Raw genomic sequence first — 23,997 nt, 5'->3', positions numbered from 1 at the left:
TTTCCTACCCTTTCATATTTTATGAGAGTATCAAAGACCAAAAGAGTTTATAATTTCCAAGAATGCCTTGTGAATTAACTGGTGTGGCTAAGAGCTGGATATGGATAATGCTGAAAACAACTATTGAAAAATATGTCTTTAATGGTGAAAACAATTACTTCTCTTAACTGAAACCTCTTTAGCATGCAATCAGACAAGCATCAAGGAACATGTGCCCAATAGGAAATTCTCTTGTAATTATTAGTAGCATCTTCTTTCTTCCTTTGAGCTATTAACAAAAGCCAATGTTAAAGCAGTTATGAAGAACCAAACAGAAGCAAAGGACAGAAAACAAAAACAGCCCTTATTTCTAGAGGTTGCCTCACTCAGAGCCACCCAACAGGAGCCAGGTCCTAGAGGAACGACGCGCTCACCATCCTGAAATACCGCGGCTGAGTTGGGCGCCAGTTATCAACCAAGGGATGATCAGGCTCATTCTCGGCATTCTTGGAGAGGCTGCGGAGCTTTGCCATCTGCAGAAGAGCAAAAATTGAAGTGTCCTGATGGAAATCCTTTGGTATCAAATCCACAGCCCAACAATTAAACTAAGGAGGCTGGTCGAGCTGTGGAAAAAAGTCTCCTTCAAAGTTGTGAAGATGTCCTTCACTCCACCACCACAAGAACTGTACTCATGGTTTTTTTGTAGCAGTGATAGTCTTAGGAATAGTCAAAACATAAAAATAGGTCCTATTTGAACAGGATTTTGAAAAATAGTGTCATTTAGGTACTGTCTACAGAACCATGTAAAGCCAAAGAAACTGTGGGAAGTGCTCAGAAAACGTGAATACAGCAGCGAGTGCTCTATAAACCTCTCCTACTCTAACCCTGCCTTAGTGCCTGATTGTTAAGAATCCTTTAGAATTGCAAGGTTTTAAAGCTGAATTATAAATGAATTGTTCATTTCCATAGTAGGTCTGAGCAGAGGATACATTTTGCTGCAGTGACACAAGAAGTTCATTATTAATAACAGCAATTAAAATCTGGATAAAGACCTGGTCAAGGTTTCAACTTGAAAATGCAGCCCCATGCAGGGCACACATCACCTTTGTTCACCAGGACCTTCAATATGCTGATTTTCAGTACAGACTTCAAGGCCAATACAAGCAGAACTTCTGTCTAGGTTGTAAAACCTGGGTTCACTGTGATTAAACTAGTTCCAGTCTATGGACTGAGCTAGCTCAGGCATCTCAACATTACTCTTCACTGAACAGCTCAGAAAAACCAGCCATCTCAGTCTGCCTGAACAATGATGAGGTCATATTTATAACAAACATAATATGCATCTGATGGATTCATAGTCTGAAATTAAATTTCAGATTTCAGATGAAGAATAATTTGTATGGGAAGAGATGAAAATTGTTAATCAGTTTTGTTAATACTGATATACTACTATTGGAGAAGAGTGCTGGGGTTTATTATTTGTGGAAGATCTGCTCTACTCAGTAAAAAACCAACATGTATTCAGGCTACAATTACATAAAGATGAAAAAATTAATCTGCAATTAGACAGTTATTCCACAGTTAAATTCCTGTTCTTTCATTAAAAGTAATCTGAGCAGCTAGGCCACCCACACTGTATCTCACTGGGATTTCTGGTGAATTGATTTTCCTGCAGAGCACTGATTTGCAGCGACTGCACTTCCCCTTGTGGCTAATATACAGTTACCATCTGGCTGCAAAAGCATCCAAGAAATTCACCGCAAATGCACACACACTTAAAATAATCACTATTAATGAGGCTGCCATGGTAGTACACTGTCTAGGATTAGAAATAATTGGCAACACAATCCTCTTATGAATACATTATTTAGAGTGCAGGCACTCTAGAGTGAGGGAAGTATTTCTAGACAATAACTCACACACACTGCCAATTCTGCCTGAAAAGCAGCTACCTCAGGGTAAGAGCCAATGTCTCATCTTTATGTAGTAATTTCATCTTTACCTTAAATGCTCCATTTTTTCTACAGGAAGGATAGTTAAAGAACAGTCTGTATGTTTCCCAAAACTCACTAATTTTAGAACAGCTGAGAAAAAGACCATGACCCAAACACAACAGTACTCAAAAAGTCTTTTCATGAAGCTGGATCAATGATGTGATTAGTTATTTCTTTAAAAATGCATTTTATATCAGAGATGCTCAATAATGACTACACTTTTCCTAGTAAAATCTATAGCTGATCTTCTGCAATATAAACATCTAAGATGATTCATTTTGGGGAAACCAGTCAGACGATATTTGTATTTTTCACACAAGTACCCACTTTAAAATAGCTCCCATATTTTAATTTTCAGATGGGCAAGGAAACAGGAGGCAGAGCAATTCAATAAGCTCTGAAAATTAAGCTGTAAATGACATGAATACATTGTCATATTTTGTCTATTGCCAGCTAAGGTTCTCATCGTACCTGAGTTGTATTACTTAAAAGAGCCACATAAACACAAAGTACTAGAAAATAAAAATATTTTCTTTCTGTGATAACATGCACATCAACGAATGAACTAAACACATTATCATCTTGAAAACCTAAAATGAAAAGTTATGTGTCTGAATTAAATATTACATAATATGTCAGTCCCTTGATTAATATTCATGTGCTTTGTATCCTGGAGCCTTCAAGTTTGTGGTATCATATCCTTATAGTCTGCTGACTAGAGGAATAACCTCAGATGAGAACACTGACTTGTGTGGTAACAGTAGAATCACAGGTGGAAATGTGCTGAAGAGGGCATTCAAATTCCTCTAAGTGGATTGAGGGGAAATTAGGAGGGGAAATTAACAAGAAATACTTCTTTACAGTAAGTGACCAAAGGAGTTTTTGACATTACCAATAACTTAGAGTTATCTAATGTTGCTCCAGTTTATGAAAATTTAGCTGGTGTGCCTTCCAGAAACACGGGTATCAAGCACATGATTCAACACTTCCAATTTACACTCCCATCTGCAATACAGGGCAGGCAGAATCACCAATCCCATTACATTTGTATTCTGATAAATGATGTTTTTGAAAGAAAACTCTTACCATGTACACTGTGGTATGTTTTTACTGATTTAAAACACTCTTTGATGTCTGTGGGCTTGAACTACCATGGTGTTGGATGTGGGCTAGTTCTTCACTCTCCTTTTAATCCTGTAATTTCTCACAAATGCAGTGAGTGTTTTCCTTGTCAAAAGAATAAATTCAGGTTATGGCACATAAGTAAAAAGAAGGAGGAAGTTTACCTGGTCTGAACTGACTATGATAGGCTCTCTAAGAATAATCCAGGTAACACACTCTTCACAGGGTGGAGTAGTGAAAGATCCATGGTATGTCCAGTAGTCATGAGATTTAGGGAAAAGAATTGAAGGATCGAAGTTTGGAAAAGGAACCATTTTCCCCTTTAAAATAAAAACAAAAACACAACAAAACCAAACAGAAAACTCCTCAAAAATATAGTCAAGATTAGTTTGCAGCTCTCTTATTTTAAGAAACAGGAAGTGACTCAGATACTTCAAATGTATGAACTGAGGAAAGTAAGCACAGATCTACATGAGATATAATGATGCAATGTGAAGATAAGTGGACTGAATGACCCTTACAGCTGGGCCCAGAGAAGCATGACAAAACATAAAACTTCATGGTGCTACTTCTTGTACCAGAGCTAACTCATGTGAAGTGGTGTCCAGTACCAATGTGTTTCACTCATTTCTGTGCAGAAATACTCCTCTTCTGGCCTCCTTTCTTATGGAAATTGTTTCTATCTATTGAATATTGGATTATGTCACCATATAAAAAAGTGAGACAGGTACTACTTTCATAGCATTTGTGCTAATAACAAGCAAGACAGCCTATGGAATGTGAGAATTACCACATAATGCTATCTAAGACACAAATGTCTACTCAGTGGCATTTCCAGAGATCCATTAGGCAGCCTATATATTAAGACCAAATGGACTGATTTCCAAAGATGCCTTTTATTTGGCACTGCCCACTGAGGCAATAAGGTTCCATGCCTAGTTTTTAGGTGAGTAAAAACTGGCAAAATGACTTGTTTTACCAAACTCTTAAGCCCCACTAAAGTCAAAGAAGGCTCATATGTAAATGGAAGAGAAAGGACTTTTCATGGTAATGAAAAGCTATGCATGGTTTTATTCCCAAATATATTCTGGAAATGTTGCAGAGCAGAATTTGAAAACTAGAAAGTCAGACATCGTGATACTGGGTTTTTTTTGTCCTGAGACTTTGAGCAGTCTTCCTATAATGAAAGCCTAACATCATTACCTTTGTTTTGATTGCATTTATTTCTTCAAGAATTCTCTTCATCTCTGGTTTAGGAGTTTCCCCTACCTGTAAAGAAGGGAGCATGAGCTAAGCAAGGAGTTCTGCTTGACCAGCTTTCTTCTTCCTCCTACTTTTCCATATGAGCATCTAAACATATATAAACGATAAAATTATAATGCATTAACCCAACCTATCACACCTACCAGCTTGGTAAACTATGTCTTCTGTCTGTTACCTCTGTCTGTACCCCAACAGGTATTATAATACAAAGGGGGAAATTGTATCAGTATAGAAATTTTTTCATAACAGGTAATTTCACAACACAGATTTCATGGTCAGATATATTGTTTGCAATTGCTGATCTCAAAAAAGACATCCATCTTTCTACCTCTAGTGCTATCTCTAGTGAATATGAATTAAACAGGAGAGGGCAACAGCTAATACTTCAGGGCTAAGGTTGTATGCCCCCAAAAGGATTTATAAAAAAGGATGAGTTATATGCATTGCCTGTGAGATAGTTCTGTTTGAGAGAAAGTTCATGAAGAACCTAGAAGAGATACATGTCCTTGAAATCCATCCCCAATCAGCAAAAACACAGCTGACTGCTGTTGGTCAGAGGGCACTTCTGACACGTGTCCCCATTCCATGAGCCACATAGTGACACAATAGCTGCAGGCACAAGTGTGTGTAGTATTGGATACCACTTGACATAATATGACTCATGCTCTATAACTTGAAAAGGATACATTACTGAAAGTCAACCCCTTCAATGTGGTAGGATCCCTAGAAAATATACTCAGAGAATTTTGCTTTTTTTCAACCCTCTAAGAACAGGAACTCCATAGCATCAGTGCAAAGAAGGGTTGCATGGTTCTACTTACTTGCAAAAATATGGCCAGAACAGCTATCCCATCAGTTCTTCTCCTAGCATCAAGATAATTACTGTATTTGGGATTCCAGTGTAACAAATGTAGCTGGAAACAAAGAAAAACGTAAAAAAACCCATTACTCGACAGCAAGCCATCATAGGCTGAATTTACAGTGATTCACATAACTGCGTGAGTTTGAGGCAACAAAGAATGATAATGAGGCCTTGCAAAAAAGAGAAAAGAAAAAGGGACAGCAAAGTCATATATTAGTTATATCTGTCATACATTATTAATTATACTATCATTTGCTTTAAAATAAACTATAAATATCTTAATAAGAAATGGGAAAAAATTAACTGGAATCTCATCTTAAAGCTGAAGAAAAGCTGCTTAAGTAAGCAGGTAGAACATGCAGTTCAGACATCATCTACTGATACATGATTCATTTCTATTTGGCATTGAAATTACAGCAATTCTGTCAAAGAAGCCATATGAATGTCATTCATGTGTATTATTAGTCTACATTTCTCATTTTCTTTACAATGCTAAAGTGGTAAAGAACCCAGGTAATTCATTCTTCCCCCTTTCTATCACTGCAATTCTACACTTTTACTATAATTCTGTATTTTCAGAATACTGTTTTAGTAAGTTTGGATTGCTTCTGAGTAATTCAGTCTTCTTGTGCTGTATCACACCAAATTGGTTTGAGAACATGGAAACCTTTGTTTCACACAATATTTTTCTTTTCTCGTAGTTGAGAGTTACTTCAACCTGATTCACATTTATAAGAATCGATGGGAGTAAGAATAAAAATGCACAGATAAATAAATAGAAAGAACTCCCTGAAAAGCAGACAAATGACAAATTTTGTCCCACCAGAACAATAGTGACAAATTTTATTTTACACCCTGTTTTAAAGTAAAAAGTGGTGAGCCTTACCTCTCCTGCATACCTCACTCCATTCACAACATGCTCCGAGCCGTGGTCGTCAGACGAGCCCCAGTGGAAGTGCAGCTGCCGTAGCCTGTAGACTTGTGGAAGTGGCCCACCTCTCAGCACTGCAATTGATAATCTGCAACAGCATCAGACTGAAGTATCTCCCAATTCTTTAAAATGAAATACATATGTATCTACAATATTTACACACGTATTTACATATTTACTGTACAGATGCTCTGTGTTCTGAAAATCTGCACTGATTTTAGCCACATGTCAGGCAACCATCTTCAGCTATATGCACTTATAGGCAGAGAACTTGAGTATCTAGGCTTCCATTACAGTCACTAGAGATCACTGATTTAATTCAGCCGCATAAATGTGCACCTAGTACTTTCTGGAATATTCCAGAGACATCTGGACAGGACTGAGAAATGTGGTCCAGGATCTGTGGAAGAACTGTACATTTCTAAAGCAGTATCTGGAGGCAAGGGGAAACGGATTAGGTTATCAAACATGTCACAGGATGCCTGTGTTTGGGTAACTGAAGTATACCTTCAGCAGAACAGTCAAGCCTCTAGAGTAATTCTGCTTGCCTTAAGGTAGACACTCAACAGACAGCGACCTGGATTGCTCTCTGGACTCCTTGAACTCCAACTCTGTTGCCTCAAACAGCAGTTTAGATATAACCCACCAACTGTTGAAATCCCACAATAATACACCTAAATTTAGATGTCTTAATCTCCCCCTGACTTGAATCTAGGATTTATCTATGCGGAAGTACATAAACATAACCACGATTAAGATCAACTACTAACGTGATGATAAACAAATTTCCACAAAACACAACAAAATTGTGTGTCTTACTGCAAGCTATGACTTATTTGTTTAAGAAGTTATGAAATTACTGATGCTGCTTCTGCTCTAATGGCTGCTCCCTCCAGTTATGGAAGAGGAGTAAGAAAGCAGCAAATAAACCAGAAAAGCAATCACTGAGAATGCAAGCTATTTTACTAATGAAAAGTTCAGCCTGTGATGAATGATATCTAGTATTCTAAATAATCTTAACATTTATAAATAAAATTGTAAATGAAGGTGGTGTATTTGAAAGGATCAATAAAATAGAAAGAATGTATTTACATTCACCAAATACTAGAAGATACTCAATTCTCATTCATGTTTTTTGAGGATAGAATTTACAGCATTCCTATAAAACATTCAGCAGTTCTCAAGAACAGGTCTTTATATGCCAGAGAAAAATATCCTTCAATATGAAAAGAAAATAATTAAATCCATTATTGTCTCAAGACATACAGCACTAAGAGTAGAGCAAGCTGTTATTCTCAACAAATTCCTTTTACTTCTTCCCACAGACATTCTGAACTGTAGTCAACACAGTCAGGGTAAGAGTAGTAGCTGATGAGGCCATCAATTCTCCATCAAAATAGATCTGTAAGGCCAAATAATCCTCTTTAGGCAAAAACATGTCATTATTTCCACTGATGGGCCATCAGCAGACATTTTTGATTGGGCATTAGGTGAAGCTCTGCATCATCTCCTGCCAACACATTCCAGCTTCACTCATCTATAAATAGACAGTAACTTTTACCTAGCACACTTTAAGCAGACAGAATGATGCCAGCCACAGCTCCTGAAGGACAAAAAGGTGTCTCCTTTCTTTTAATTACAAGTGTGTAGTATTAAACATATAAATACATGAAATGACAATGTAAGTAAATGAAGTTTTCCTGCACTTTAAAAAAGGAAAAGTAAACAAAACCATTACAAGAATAAGTTCTTCAATATTTAAAACATTTAAAATCCCAAAGTATGTCTGCATAGCTCAAAATTAGTAAGATAATTTTTTTTTTAAAGCATGTGCTTTGGAACCTAAATTCTAAACATATCTTTATCCTCTTGGGCTTTTGTTTTCAATACTACACAAATAAAAATGCACAAACATTATTTTTCAGCAATGTTAGTATATAATATTTACATGTATTGGGATATTTTTCTGACAATTATTACACAGGAAATGTTCACCTTAAATATCTGAGTCACAGCAGAATTACCAAAATGTAACTCCCTTAAACTTGCTGTCATTAAAGTAACATGGCTCAGGTGCAGGAATATACAAACCAGCTCATTCCTTTTTTGGTGCCTTATTGTTGCAAACTTTAATCCCACTGCTCACTGACTGACTCTAAATGGGTTTGTACACCACCATTAGTGCCTGATACCAGACATAAAAATATCACGTCAGTCTTGCCCAAATTCTGTGCCCCTCACACATCCACACTTGAAGAATGATCTATCACAGAACAATCCTACATGGACACACACGTAGACATCTGTTCTGGAAAAAAGCTCACCTTTTATTTGATCTGTCATCAGCTGAGCAGCATGAGACAAAACAGGCTAATAAAAGAATGGGCTTTTTTTCACTTTCAATGTAATCTCTAGGGCAAGTGTTGCACAGAAGGATGTTACTAAGGCAAGAAAACCCTGTCTCTCATTCTGTGACACAGCAAAATGAAGCTGTCATGCAGTTAAGTGGAGATGGCTGCTCCAGTCACTTTACTTTAGCTAGCTGGGTGTCCTTGACAACAGAAAAGTGACAAGAAGCTTTTCAAATATGTGCATCCACTTGCTGAGCAGCTTCTGTAGGGGTCTGGTTGTTAATCTGTGCTAGTCAATTGTCATTTGCCCTCACTAAGGTAAAACTGGCATGGTTATGCCTACATAAATGCCTTCCCTGTTTGCAGTAAAGGCACACCATGAAAGCCAGGTGGAAAAACCCACGGAGAACAAAACAGACTCATGAGATGAGTTGTGTTTATGAACATGAGAAGGAATGACTGTTATAGGAAGATTTATGATCTCGCATCCTGTCAAATCCATAAAATGAAATGGCAAACCACAATGAAATTAAATTAGTAATGTACTACTGTATGACAATTGAAAAGACGTATTACCTTTGTTATACTGCTTCATCATAGAATCTAACAGTGCAGTACAGAAACCACAGCTGCTTCACATCAGTGTCACATTTTAAAAGTCATAAAAAAGCCTCTGCTCACAAGAGGATCTCTGTACTGAAACTGTCTGGCTAACTGCAGGGATGTAATATGTTTCTGAAAAGCTTTTGGAACTCAAATTTCAGTTCTCACTGAAATTTTCTTTAAGCAAGCACTGAATAGATATGCAGAAGGATTACTTTTGCTTCTGTTTGAACTTTGTACTCTTTTAGGGACAGAGTGGGAAAGAAAAGTGTCAGATAGAAGCCTGTCAGCCTGCCACTCACCCTCACCTACACTGTAACTCACCTTTGCCAGTTTTGTGCCCACTGATCACAGCCTGTTCAGCAGGGAGCTCCCGAATCATGTTTGTGATCTGTGTAGGGCTGAATAGGTGGCCGCCCCACACCTCCCGGGGTGGAAAACTGACAGTCCTCTGTGTAACTGTAGCCTCAGCAGGCCCTTGACTAGAATTAAAAGTCAAGCACTTTTAATTCTAACAATGGAAATTGAAAGTTAACAGGAGCTCAAATCCTAAATTCCCTGTACCCAAGTACAGGAGTTCTCAATACCTTCATGTAGACAGATGTGTTGTTACAGTGAAGGAAGAATTTAACTTTGCTGCCTTTTGCCTTATGCACTACAGCCATTGAGTGGTATGTACGTACCACAGCTACAAGAGTACTGGGATTTAGTGGTGCTATTCTTGTAACAGCTACTGGTTTTCTCCAGTGTAAATTCAGCAGACAAAATGTTAAGTAATATTTTGCAGGAATCAACCAAAACTGGAATGTCTATGGACAGATTTCCCCTTGGTTTAATTAAAGTTACTGGGGTCCATCCTCTCTCTTTAATAACCAGTCAACAAATGAATGTTTTATTTAACAAAAGTTGATAATCAAAAATTCATTTGCAAAAATAAATGAGATTTCCCACAAAGGGTTATTTGAGGAAATGCTGGCCACAAGCCCTAGTCATGCTGAAAGAATTGATTAGCAACAAGCTCCAACTTCTTACAGTAACTGTCTCTAATTTTTTTTTTTTTTGCATCATCCACTTTCAGAGCCACCCATTTCTTTGATAGGAAAGATTCTGAAAGCAGCATCAAGGTAACCCTGTAAGAATGTGTGCCTGCACTGAGGTACTCCAAGCCCTTAAATATCATCCATCTGAAAGCCAGTAAAAGAAGAAGTAGGAATTTGGTTGGTTGATGAACACCCATAAAAAGTGCCAACAAAAACAACAGACAAAGACAGAAGATGAAGGAAGGCACTCATTTGATGTAGCCTTAGTGTATCTCTTCTCAGCTGCTCTGTCTGAGTTCCATTACCAGACTTTTGTATCTTTATTGTTTCTCAAACAATCAAACATCTTGGTGTAAGCATTTAACCAAGCTATTACAACAAAAGCTGAAGAGTCATTAATTGTAAAGAAGTTATATATCTCACACAGCATCATGACAATAGTTCCACCAGTTAGAAGCTCTCAGGACATTTCTCTGACATGATTTTTTTTAAATTTTAGAAATAAATGGATTCTGCTAGTGGAAATAAGATTTCAGCCCTAATTCAAACCAAAACTGGGTCACTGCTGGATCTAAAAGAGTATCTGAATTGCCAGTCAGGCCAAAAAACCACAGAAGTGGCAGGCTGCCAAAGTACCCAAGTTCAGGTGTGTGTTTTACTGGGCCCAGCCACCTAGAAGGTTTGATTTCAGCTCCCAGTTCTTTCCTGCATTTTGAGACTCCAGCCTCCACCTGCAATCATTTTATAGTGCATAAGGTCCATCTACATTGGTACAGTAAGGCAGGGAACTGAGTCCGCAAGAATCCATTAACTTGTATGGACAGGCAGCAGAGGCACGATACTGCTCCTGTAGCAGCTTTATCTGTCAGCAAAGCTTTCAACTCTATAGCAGATTCTCAAAGTCAACTAGACTTTATAAGTAGCTGGAATTCTCAAAGTCCTTCTACTAGGCTAACACCAAACATAAAAGTAATAAGGCCTTTTTCAACATAATACCTGAATTACATTGGATGGCACTCTAATTGCTTGAATTTAAGAAACTGTCCCGAACTGTGAATGCTCCGGGTGTTCTTGGCAGAATACACAATGGATGTAAAACTTGGAGACATCCAAAGTAATTAATTTTATCACTCACCTTGGCAATTTGTTCAGCAATCTATTTTATCCAAACAAATGAAGACAGAAGTACAGATATGGGTATGACCACTATAACTGAAAAGAGTCAGGAAAATAAATGAAGCCCTTAGTTTTCTGGTTAACTCAGAAATAATTCAGATAGACAGAGTGACAGATACATAGATAGATATGAGAGAATTAATGTCTTTGTTCCAAAGGAATAAAAGCTTCATTCCTATATGATTGCTATTGCATATGTATGTTTTGTGCAGCTGGTGGTTCTTTTACATAAAAAATAAGCCACCGTACATATCCTAAAAAACTTAAAATGTATTCAAGTCAGTAGGAGTATGCACAGTGGAATTCGTCCTGCAATTAGCATTATATTAGAGAAAGAACACCACCCACAGACTCTGCAGGCAATGGTATAACAAAGGAGACATAACAACAAACACTGAATGTTTCTTGACTTCAAAGAGCTGAGATATACACCTACTTTTTTTGCAGTGAGTCACTTTTTATTTCTGAGATCAAAACACAAGTTACTGAGCAGTTCATCTGAAAAAATATTCAGAACATTCTGAAACTTTCTGCTCTTTGTGGCAAGTATTGCATCCATGCTGTAGATTGCTGTGCCTGGATACTCCCTCCCATTCAAAATCTGAGTTATTCTAACAATAATTACTTTTACTTTTATGCAGAAGATGCAACTATTGGTATATCTGATGCTGTTCTAACAAATACATCAGATGGTAAAAAATGATAATAGTCATGGAGATCTCATGCCACAGCTACATCTCTTTATTTGTGTGTCATTTGATCTGACACTAATAACATTTTTGTTCAAATAACTTTAAAAATTCCCACTTTGCTAGAAAAGCAACAAAACTCTTGACTGCATAGTAATTTGTGAGTTTTGATAGTATATTAACTAGTCCATCTTACATACATTTTGATCCTCAGTTTTCATGAAACCCAAGTAATTTGTTAAAAATCCATTAAATTAAATCTATGTCCATATATAGTTAACTTGAAACAATCTATTAGTAAAATTTCTCTTAGTAATTATGCTGTCAATCCTACTTATATTGTAATGGGAAGTGGAAGTTTTAATGCATGTGAGAAATAAGTCTGTACACTGTATGCTCTCAGAGCTGCAAGTGGATAAAAGATTTTGGACATTAAACCTGGCAAAATTAAATTTATCAGCCCCATAATCTTCATTAAGACAAAACCTCATGAATGCCAAGAAGAGCTTTAACTGATTAAATACCGTGACATTGTGGCAACATCTGGTTTGTTACTTCATTTATCAAAAATTACATGGATAGAATTTTTAAATATTGTAACTTAAGATGTTCTGCTGGGCATCTCAAGTAGCTAAAATGGAATTCAGTTCTCACAGATAAAGCCTGGACTCCTTCCTCCTGGAAAGCAACACAACTGCAATGGCTTTTTACAACCCCAGAAATTTATCTTATACCTTAATTCACCCTGTACCAAGTTTCTTTGCGGCTCTCTCCATTCCCCAGGATTTTACCTATGGACTTTAGAAGGAGTCCCAGACCTTTCCCAGCAGCAGCCTAGAGTAGCAGTCACAGAAACCTGTACATCACACACAGGCAGTACACAGAGACCTTCTAACAGCCTGAACAGTCAAAGCAGGCTCTTCCACACAAATTGAGAAACAGTCACTTATATTTGATGCAATGAGAGATGAAAACAAAACCGACCTGATCTATCAAATGAATCATCAAATACAACTCTGCAGGTTTTCCCATTATTGAGGATGGTCTTAGCTGAACCGGGATCATAACTAGCAAACCATGGTAGTAGAGAACTATCATAATGCACCTCTTTATTATTGATTTCAATTGGTGACTGATGGCGTCCTTTTGCAAAAGGATAATTTTTGTGCCACTGATCTGGTCCTAGAAAAAAGCACAGAGAAGTATCATGAAAATCTTTTCCAGACAGGTATGCATTATACTTGTTACAATTAACACAAGCTTGGCTTTGCTTGAGTACAGAACATCATTTAAGTGTATTAATAAGTAGGTTACTAATTGCATAGTTGTTACTCATGCCTTACCAAGAGTTTCACTATATTAAAAGCAATTGACTGGTTGATTTTTAGCTGGAATACTGGATACTTCAAGTCACTCAACTGAACCTAAACTCTTAGAGCAACCTCAAGACTGACTACTAGGAGACTGATAATATGCCAAGGCAGAAAACCAGAGGTATATACTCCAAGTCCAGCAGTGGCTAGAAATATGATGGGATATACCCAAATGATTAAAACGTGGCACCATGTACTCATATGGAAAGAGAAAAGGCCACTGATCCCTGGACATGCCAGGAGTTTGAAACATGGATTTAATTATCATCACGGTTTTACCAAGAAGTTCATGTGGAAAGCGCCTGACCAATACTGAGCTGTTCTTCCTGCAGCAGAGGAGAGAGCAGGAACAAGAGACCACCAATATCCCCAACCTCTGCAGGCAGGCGGGGCCTGCAGCCCAGCGCTGCTCTTCCTGCATTAGGGCTAGCTTAAAGCCGGATTTTATTGCTATGTCAAATTTTAATTTACATCAACAGTAGGAAATCTGACTTTATTTAACTTAGAGACCCCCTGCCATTGACCTCTCCTTCCACCAGCTTCGCCTCTTCCGCGCCTGTGAGCGACAACCAAGCGGCCTCGGCCACGCCACCTGCACAGCCCCGGGCCCGCCTGAAGCCCGCATCCCCCGCCATGCTCCCTCGGGAAGCGGGGCCCCCGTTCTGCCCGGGCTTCGGTGCCAGCAGGAGCGGGCCGGGCGCGGCCCCGCGCTCACCGTTGTCGCTGTCGTAGCCCCAGGGATAGTAGTTGGGGTTGATCATGGTGCGGTGCCGGCGGCTCTGGCAGGACGGTGGCCTCGTCTCACGGCGGCTTTTTATAGACTCCCGCCAAATCCATGCCCGTCCCCGCCGCGCGAGGGCCGGGACGGCCCCGGGAGCCGGGGGCGGGGAGAGCCGCGCTGCTTCGCACCGCCCGCCCGGCTCCCGCTGTCCCCCCGGGAATGCGGGGGAAGGAGCTGGCCCGGGACCGTGCCGGGAATGCCCAGGGAGGGCAAAGGGCTGCCACCGCCTGCCCCGGCGCCGAGGAGATGGGAATGTAGAAAAGCACGGATGTCCAGCACTAGGCACAGGCAGTGTAGGAATAGTTTTCAAATTCAAGTGAGATGTGTACGCATGCATGCGCGCACACACAGCCGGATCAACCAGGAAGCCTTAGCCTGGCTGGCTGCTGAAATGAAATGTGCAGGTCACAGGCAGGCTGGCGGGGCTTTTTATGGCTCTTTGCAGAAAGCCTCTTTGGCGTAAGGCCTGTCCGGTTCGGAGAGGCTGAGTCCCTCCCCAGGACACCGTGTTGGAGACGTGTTTCCCTCCTGGGTGTGTGACATAGCCCTGATCCAGGGGCCAGCAGGGGGTGAGAGGACGAGTCCAACAGCTTCTCCGTTCAAATGGCTATCACAGGTTCGCACCCTTCCCTATGAAATTCCCGTGTATTCGCTTGGGTTCCAGCGCTGCTCCCTGCTGTGCGGTTTCCCGTCGCCTTCATAAACAGCTTCCCTGCAAAACATCGGTGGCATTAATTGCTGCAGCCTTTAAAAAGGTGCTGCTTCCTCTGCCCCAAGGTTTCTTGGAAAATGGAAGTCATTACACCAGCTGAAGATCCAGCTCCTGCCAGCTCCAGATAAAATCGTTATTATCAAATTAAGCACAGGATTTGTTTGTTTTGCTTCAGCTCTAATTCTCCTTTCATTTAGCAGGATGTCATGCATCAGATTGCACTTAAAATTGTAAGCATGTTTGCTAGCAGGCATGTGTTCCTTATGTGACACATAGAAATCAAATTACTTCTAAAAATATTTGTTATTCTGACACACACGGACTTGCCAGATAAGATAGAGCAGACAGAGGTTAGCACCGATGGAGTAAAAGTGAGGGACTGACTAAGTAGAAGACAAAACACTGGACTGAAAGGTGGATTTCTGATTTAAATTTTAGAAGACTTTCTGTATAAGAAGGAGTGATCTTATTTTACTTGCTAGTAATGAAGTGGGGGGGAAAAAAGTACAAGTTGGTTGAAGGAAAATGCAAGTGACACAGGATGGAAGTGTGGAGTCATCATTCAGAAAAATTCAGATTCCCAAATGTCGTGTAAACTACAGTGGGTGAATTTAGTAGCAGAAAGTGCAACATGGTGGTCTTGAATCATAGTCCTGGCTGATAGATTTTTTCTGATGTGAAGAGGAAGTGAAAGAGAAGGAAGAAGAGTGGGTCTGCTGGTGATAACACGTCAGTAAGCATCACCAGGCAGGAAATGCTCACAGAAAAACCCAGGAATGAACCAAGGACATGTCACTGGAGCTGGAGATGACCTCCTCTGAGACAGGTCTGTTGGCCTCACGAAGCTGAATTACGACGAATTGCAGCAGGTGCAGAGGAGACAAGGCCATTAAAGAGCCTCTTTTATAAGATGAGACTATAAAAGCTTAGTGTGCTTTGCATAGCAAACAAATGGCAAGAGGATAAGTGACAGCTGTCTTTATATATGCTTCATCAGAGAGGTAAACACCAACAAATTATAAGAGTTATTGAAGCTATAGAGCACTGTTAGCCAATGAACAGTTATGTATAACTTTGCCATGAACAATTTGAGGCAAGATAACAGATCAAGGTTTGGAACCACCCTAAGTATTCCAGTGACTTTGCAATATTAAAAGCAGAGACATGAACAAGGTACACAGGAGCTTTGTATTTATGCCTGACAGAGCTCATACTATTTTCCACCCCTTCCTGAATTTTCACTTCCATTTCTGAGCATCTTCTCACTGCCATGACCCACAGACAAATTTTCAGATCATGAACATGTGAGATAAAAGCACTGTGTCTTTTAAGCCTACTTTAATGGACAGATTTGAGGTTGTACTTTACTGCCTCGGTAGGAAGACTCAGTAGATACTGAAATTTCTGTCCTGAGCTCTCAGGCACATAGCAATTTTTCAGAGTCAGTGTTTGTTCTGAACTCCTTGGCATTTAGATAACCTGAAAATGACTGTGGAAAGAAGGAAGAAGCAATCTAAGAAAACATTTTAACATTAGACACTTCAATTTAGACCTTTAAATCAAATAAATAAGGTATTTCTGAGGGGAAAAAAAAGTCTTTTGTGTATCTGCTTTCACTGAGCTCTTTTTCTCTAAGACTTGAGGGTCATCAAGAGGACAGAGTGAGCCTGGAGGCTTTCTTCTGGCTATTTCCACTTTGATCTTCTTCCTTATCCAAGACAGTGTTCTTACCCCTTCCCTCTGGATTTCACTCCTTTCCCTAAGCCTGAGGATGCTGTGTCTATCAACACCTCTCTCCAGATGAAAGAGTCACTCACTTCATTCTACAAAAAGCCTGTGTAGAATCCGTTAAAAACATTGTTCTTCTCTCCCAGTAAAAGAAGGCCTTTAAAAGTTCTTTTCTGGGATCTTCATTGTTGAACATGGTCTGGACAAGAGAAGCATTCTAAGAAGGTGTGCAGATGGTGTAGAAGACAACGGTCAAGATTGAATTTGGTCTCAAGCAGAGGTGGTCTAAAAAGAGAAGGGAAGCAGATAGGTAGTCAGGAACACTGGGAGTAGTTCATGTTTACAAAGCAGAATAATGAGAGAGTTAGAAATAGGATTCCAGCATTCTTATGGTCCACCCCATGCACAAAAATCCCTAGAACCATGACTTCCAACAAGTTTTGTTGTTCTTGTACCTTGATGAGATACAGAAAGTTATTTCAGGGCAGACCACAGGTCACAATTTGGTGGAATCCCTCTCTGTGTTGTAACTAATAAATCTACTGCTGGTTTAGATAATGTTAAAGTCAGATTTATCAAAAAAAGTTAAGACATGCTTGGCATCTATTTTTAAATTGATTTAAAGGATAATCATTGAGTTCAGAAATTAAAAGCATTCAGGAAGTGAGATTAAAATTCACCAGACAGCATCTATCCATGAAAAAATAAACACAAAAATTCAATACACAGAATCCTAGGATGTTTCTAGTTAGCCATTGTGGTATTGCTGTGAGCATTACCCACATGGCATATATGCTGAAATGTAAATCTCTGTTTAAGAGTGGATCAATCTGCTCATGTGTGCTCTTGGCACTGAGGCTTACAACAGTAAGAATGATGTCATCGCTTCATAAAAGCAAAATCTGCATGTCTGCTATGAAAATCCCACAATCTGGTCACTCCTGTTCACTTAGGTATGGTTTATATTAATTTGCATTGAATTTAAACTGTGAGTTGGAAGTGAAAAGGACTAGTCCAGTGTTAAACAGGTGATTAAGTTTACCAAGATAATTTTCTAAAGCTTATATAAACCTCAGCTCTCAATCTTTGGTAGTAACTGATGTGATAAAATTTTTAATTTTAAGATCCAAACACACAAAAGGAAGGTCTGGAAGAGAAACCCACAATCTTTATAAACTTAAACAGCAGTCCCACTTCCCAGTCTAAAATGCCCCAGCTCTTGCTCTTCCTCTGACCATATTCACTGTAGCATGTCTTTATCAGAAGACGTTTATGGTTCAAATGCCGTTAAATATTCCATGAAATGGTTTTGATGTAAGATGAACCCCAGCACTTTAAGATTATGGTCCAGATCCTGCATGTTACCTACCTTTATTAGAAGGGCTGAAATAGATCAGAACTTAAATAGTTCTGAAGTGTAGCTAATGAGAGACAAAGTCCTAGGACTGAAAGTGCACGGGGAGTCCCCTTTCCTTACATGTCATGGAGAAGTGCTCACAAAAGCTTCTTCTGTGTCAGTAAGCTAAAACTCTGAGGAACATGGTGAGAGGGTAGATTTACAATTGTGGGGATCCATCAGCCAAAGCCTTGATACTACTGATGGTGCGGGGACAAAGATACAAAAATTACTTCCAGAAATAGATGAAGAGGTTGTGTTTGCTCGTGTTTCATAACTCACTTCCAGAGAGTGGAGGAGGTTGCTATTTCTAGCAATCCTGACATAGCGATTCCTCCCAAATGACTTTATTTAGGCTTTGCTCAAGGGACCATGAATTAGTGCAAGATCCTTGACTGATTAGCAGACTATCACCTCTATATATTGTTTCCATCCCTTATGATTATTCACTTCTCGTTTCAGAGGCATAAAACAAAAGATCATGAACCCAAGAGCCTATAGTCTCATTTTGAACAAGTACAAGGATAATTCCTGTTCAAAGAGGCAAAGGCACATAGTTGGCCAGGAGGTTTAGGTTGGGCAGTTATATTTACTTCTCAGACATATGCTTGGACTTTACAGTTCAGATAGATATTTTTCCACATAATACTAATCACCTTTAAAACTAGGGATTTGTCAGTGGGGATGGAGAAATGTTTTGAAGCTTATTCTGAATTTAGGTACAGGGCATAGACAAATATGCTTTAATAACAGGCTATTCATTCAAATCAGATTGATGCATTCATCAATCTAAGAACAACTGTATTTCTCTGTAGTGCAATTGTGTCATCATTCCTGGATTTAGACATGGGCAATTCCAAAACTCATCAGATCAGAATGTGTAAATTTTGCTTTTATCATACATATAAAGGTAAATTTATTCTTTCAAGTTATCTCTGTATTTCCCAGAGATCTCAGCAACTACGATACTTTCATCTCTATCTACAAAAATTCCACATACTGTCATTTTGCTGAGAAAATGAGAAAAAAAGAGACAAGCTCTGACACAAGCCAGCTACACAGGGGTCAAGTTATAGAGTCAGTGAAAAGACTTTTAGTGCGTAACCATAGAGGTTAATGCAAATGCCAGCCACCTTCTTGCATAACAAAGAGTAAAGTTTAGGAAACTTCTGTGGTACTTTTGTAATTTCTGTTACCAGGTCTAGGAAGAATCAGCTCCTGCTGCATTAAGTTATTACATGATTCTCATCCAAAGAATCTTGTTCCTTGCATGTTTTTTATTTAGAACTAAGTGAAGATTGAAAAAGTCCACTATTAAAACAGAAAAATTCCTTGTTCCATTACAAGGCAGATCAACAGCAATTGCAAGTAAAATCAGACCTACTTCTCATCACATGCTGCCATTTATGTAGCACACCCAACCCCAGTTTTGGCTTATTCATAAAAACACTCATCCAAACTGTTTCATTAATTCAAGCATTCTCTCCCAAACAGTACTTTTTTTTTCTTTGCCTCTTCCTCCTCATCCTACGTTGTTTGTACAAGGGAGAACAAAGCAGTGGAAAAGCATTGATCTCAGAGGATGAGCCTTTGCCAAAAGGCTCTGCTTACTAAGGCCATGCTTGCTTCTTTAGACTTATTTCTGCAAGAAATGGAGAATGCCAGCTCACCCTTTTACATCTGTTTCAGCCTCGAAATAAGCTCTTAATATAGTATTTACAAAATGGAACACAGAGTAGAAGGAACAGAGAAGAGAACTGTGGTTCCCAAATTGCAAATAATAAGGCTACAGCAAGGATTTCACAGTATCTTCAGAGATTGCATCCAGAGCCCTTCAATGTTAAGTTTGGGGATTAATACATATAACAGCTTAAATAGAGGGAATTTAGGAGCCAAAAGTCCTCTGAATATTTTGTGGATCACCAGGAGATAGCAATAAAGTCATAATTAATATATCACCAGGAGAAAGGAATGAAGTTCCACTTCACAAGATTGGATATCAGCTGCTTCTAAAGGAAGCTGGCAAAGTTATCTATAGTTTTACTCAAAGAAAGGAAGGTGCAGAAATTCTTCAATTGTTTGGCCATTGTTGAATATAAACATGCAAAAGCTTGAAAATTAGCTGGTCACGGCCAGAAGAGCAATTGGCTTAAAAAATACTAAGCAGGCATTTGTCATTTCATTATTATGAGTCAACACACTGGAATATCGCTGCTGACAATTACATGATCTTTCAAGGAGGTGAATGAAACACCACTTTTCAAAAGGATGTACTCAGAAAGTGACGTTTTAGTCTTGCATCTATATGTAAAAGGCAACCAGTCAGAATAAAATCCCATTATTGTTAGTTCTTACTGAACTGGTGGTCAGTTGCAGTGCTACAGTAGGTGTGCTATTCAATCTGAGAAATATGCATATGCAATAGAATAAAAATATGAGGTAAATGTTGTGCTGACAAATGGGAGGCATTTTAGTACATGCAATGCACTTGCAATAAGCTTGCCTAAAACTAACCTAGAAAGATCCAACCTCAGAACTGTAGCATATTTCAAAAATGTGTTAGGATCAGCATCACATAAGCCAGTTGGCTGAGTGCTATGACATCATGTTGATGACATTTCTCTCTGCTTGGAAGTAATGTGATAACAGTGGAATGGGCGGCACCATAGCACTCCAGTAGCCCAAATAACTCTGCAGTTTTCTGCAGATCAAATAAACAGCCAGCTGGTCACACCAGTTATTATTGTTCTGCCCAGCTACAAGCTGAGTGTCTTCCCTATTCATCTTCCCAGTTAGGCATATTTACTGATAAGTCACTGAGTGATTTCTTGGCCAAGTGGTAAGACAGAAGAAGTAAATAAAGGGAGGAAGAGGGACGTGAAGCCTCTATTGTGTCATAAGGAGAATAGCCTGGACAAGGGACATATGGAGCTCTTCGTGTAAGGAGAATGGGAACTAAGCATGGTAAGGGGATTACTGAGACTGGTATAAATCCTTGGGGCAGGCAGAAAAGAGAAAAGGGGGCCAAGTGGTAAGGAACAGCAGTGAATTTAAAAAATGGAAAAAGGTTTGTGGTACAAGAATTGCTTGCATGATAGAAGATAGGCTGGTTGCCAGGAGTCAATAAAACAGAGAGGAGAAAATGAAGGCAGATTACGATGTCTGTGAGTGGAGAAGTGACGAGACCAGATGGCGACGTCAATAAATACATCCTGTAAAAGCAGTGATGCATTGGTAAAATGTTCCACTATAAACTGAGTCCCCATCCTTGAAATTTTGTACACCTATGATCAAAAAGAGACAAGTCAAAGAGGTAATGACAATTTAGATTAACTTTATTCAGATATGATGAACAAGATTTGGTCCACCAGAGTATCCATTATTATTATCATGACTCATTTGTCTTATTACTGGCCGAACTTTAATGACCTGAACAATGGCACAAAATATACCCTCAGCAAGTTCAAGGATGAAATCACAAACTGCTATCCAGAGGAGTCCAGACAGGCTGAAGAAATGGGCTGACAGGAACCTGAAGCAGTTCAACAAAGGCAGTGCAAAGTCCTGCACCTGAGGAGGATGGGCTGGGGCTGTCTGGCCAGCAGGCACATTTGCAGAAAAAGATGTGGAGATCCTGGTGGACAACAAATGAGTTGAGTCAGCAGTGTGCCCTTGCTGTGGTGCACACTGAGCTGCACTAACAAGAGCGTAGCCAGCAGGTTGGCAGCAATAATAATTTCCATCTTCAACACTTGTACAAGTGGTTCTAGAATCCAATTTTGAGCCTGCTATTGCAAGAAAGACGTTGAATAAGCATTGCAGGTGCAGTGGAGGGCCGGAAAGACAGTGGGCTGGAGCACCACAGGCAAGGAGAAGCAGAGCTTGCTAGATTCACTCCATCGGTAGAGCACTCCATATGCCTCCTTTAACTCTGTTTCAGGGCAGTGCCAGACTGCAGAGCAGTTGCACCAAATTACAGAACTGTTTTGGAATTATTGTTTTGTGCCTATTCAATGCAAATATTAATATAATCTGCCTTCTATTTTAATAAGGAATTTGTGGAAAATAATAAACCAAAAGAAGAAGCTGCAGAAAGCACCATATTGTTTTGCAGCGGGTTGTGCATAGCGTGCCTGGCACTGTGCAAAAGGCATTCACACAGTGCTTTTCATTGGGCATGCCGTAGTTGGTGTGGCATGTTACAGCCAAGAAGCCAGTTTGTCATATGCCTTCCACCTCACTGAAATTTGTGCCAGGCTATGGAAAACATGGTAGGCATGAATGGAAACTTATCAACAGTGAGATCTTTGTCTGCCAAAATAAGAAAAACAACATGCTGAGTTGAATTATTTTGCTATTATGTCACAATCCCCAATTTTTCCCCACAGTTTCTGTTGTCAAGGAACTGATACTTACAGACAAGGAGTTGATACATCTATAAAATATCTTTCTGCCAGGATTTATTATGGTTTCATTGCTATTCATCTACAAAATCAAAGAGCTGCTATGGCATGCTCTGCTCCCCCACTTACATTATTTAAAAGTCCACATGGACAAAAATCTATACTGAAACAAGAAAAAAAAAGAGCATATTTTGTTAGTATCAGTAATTTTGTCACATTTTTAGGTAAAAATTTTTATACAGGGATAAGCTAGAAATAAAGCCCAAGTAAACCTATCCAGGTGAATGTTAAAAATGTGTTGGCACTCTTGGCTGGAATGTGGGTAAAATACTTGGCCTATTTCAGCATGTGTTCCCATCTACCCACTTTGCAATGCAGTGCAGCTACAACACATAATTGTGAGCTCATTTGGATACTTTCTGAATACCATCCAGGCATTTCTGTCAACTGCATTGTTTTGCCTGCTACCTTTCAATTCCTTTCAAAGCCCTGGAAAATGCTTGCTTCTTCATGCACACACACACACATCACCCATGTTTAATTGTGGAGCCAACAGGTTTACTGCACTGACTCTACAGCAGTTTAGGTGGAACAACTGCAACATGCTCAAGAAGCGTGTTACTAGATGGGTGGGTAACCATCTTAGGAATAACAGCTTGTGCCATTGGTAAAGTGGAGATAGCAATGCAGGATAAACCAGAAACATGCACTTCTGCAGAAAGATTGCACCTGCAAAAGTCTATCTGATGCTGATGAGATGGGTCAACCAGAGAAATGCCTAGTGCAGGAAACTCCTTGTCTTGGGGTGGCTTTATGATGATGTGTATCCCCTATTGCTGCTCTATGCCCAGAAATTAATTTTGTGCCTTTCTGTGCCTTTAAGCTGAGCCTGAGAGGGGGGAGAGAGAAAAACCGAGCAAACTTTACAAAGCAGTTTTTCAAGGACACAGACACACACTCCTCTGCGTCCTTCTGCTGCGGTAGCAAGAGCGGAGGAAGCACCCTTCGTGCTTTCCCGCCAGCTTTCGGCTCCTTTTCTCCGGACGGAGACGGGAGTTGAACTTTGTTTTCCTGGGACTTCGGTTTTTCCCTTCTTCTCCTCTGGACTGTTTCAACATCAGAACACATCGGGAGAATTTTCCACCAAGGCCCCAGAGGTGGGCCCACGACCCAGCTCTGAGAAGGAGGAGGAGAGAGACCACAGCTACAGAAGGACTCTGAAATCTTCCCAGGTTTCTCTCCACAGTGAGAGGTTTTATTATTTAGCATTATTATCCTTTTCCTGTGTGTCTGTTAAATAAATAGTTTTTTTATCTCTTTCACTTTCCTCTGAGGAAAATTTCTTTTTTCCCGAAACTGGTGGGGGAGGGATGGTTGTAACCTGCCTTCTATCAGAGGATATTTTCCTCCAAATTTGTCCAAACCACCACACTCCTAAAGAACTCCAGGAACTTTTGCAACTCTGTCTGCCTGCTAGGACAAAAAATCCTGGAAGTCCACATTGGCTATTCCAGTTCAGTTTGCAGCCTGCAGTACCATCTCCCACGCAAAGAGAAGCAGTCTGTTCTGGAGACCGGACATGGATAAGCAAGAA

At 39.6% G+C, this 23,997-nt stretch overlaps 1 protein-coding gene across 1 annotated transcript; it reads right to left on the bottom strand.

Annotated features, from left to right (window-relative positions):
* Nucleotides 1-392: 392 nt before the first annotated feature.
* LOC309578157 (carbonic anhydrase 3-like) lies at nucleotides 393-14,155 on the bottom strand (the record flags this gene model as incomplete). Its single annotated transcript, XM_082290571.1, has 7 exons — nucleotides 14,099-14,155; nucleotides 12,995-13,192; nucleotides 6,107-6,225; nucleotides 5,180-5,272; nucleotides 4,299-4,364; nucleotides 3,260-3,415; nucleotides 393-512 (listed from the first exon to the last, which is right to left on the bottom strand). The coding sequence occupies exons 1-7, from the start codon at nucleotides 14,142-14,144 to the stop codon at nucleotides 393-395; spliced, it is 798 nt and encodes a 265-aa protein (XP_082146697.1). The 5' UTR covers nucleotides 14,145-14,155.
* Nucleotides 14,156-23,997: the final 9,842 nt, after the last annotated feature.

The sequence above is a fragment of the Coloeus monedula genome (assembly GCF_965178545.1).
Source record: "Coloeus monedula genome assembly, chromosome: 1".
Classification (NCBI taxonomy): domain Eukaryota; kingdom Metazoa; phylum Chordata; class Aves; order Passeriformes; family Corvidae; genus Coloeus; species Coloeus monedula.
Note: the sequence above shows the minus strand (reverse complement) of the source record. Positions and strands in the feature narration are given on the sequence as shown.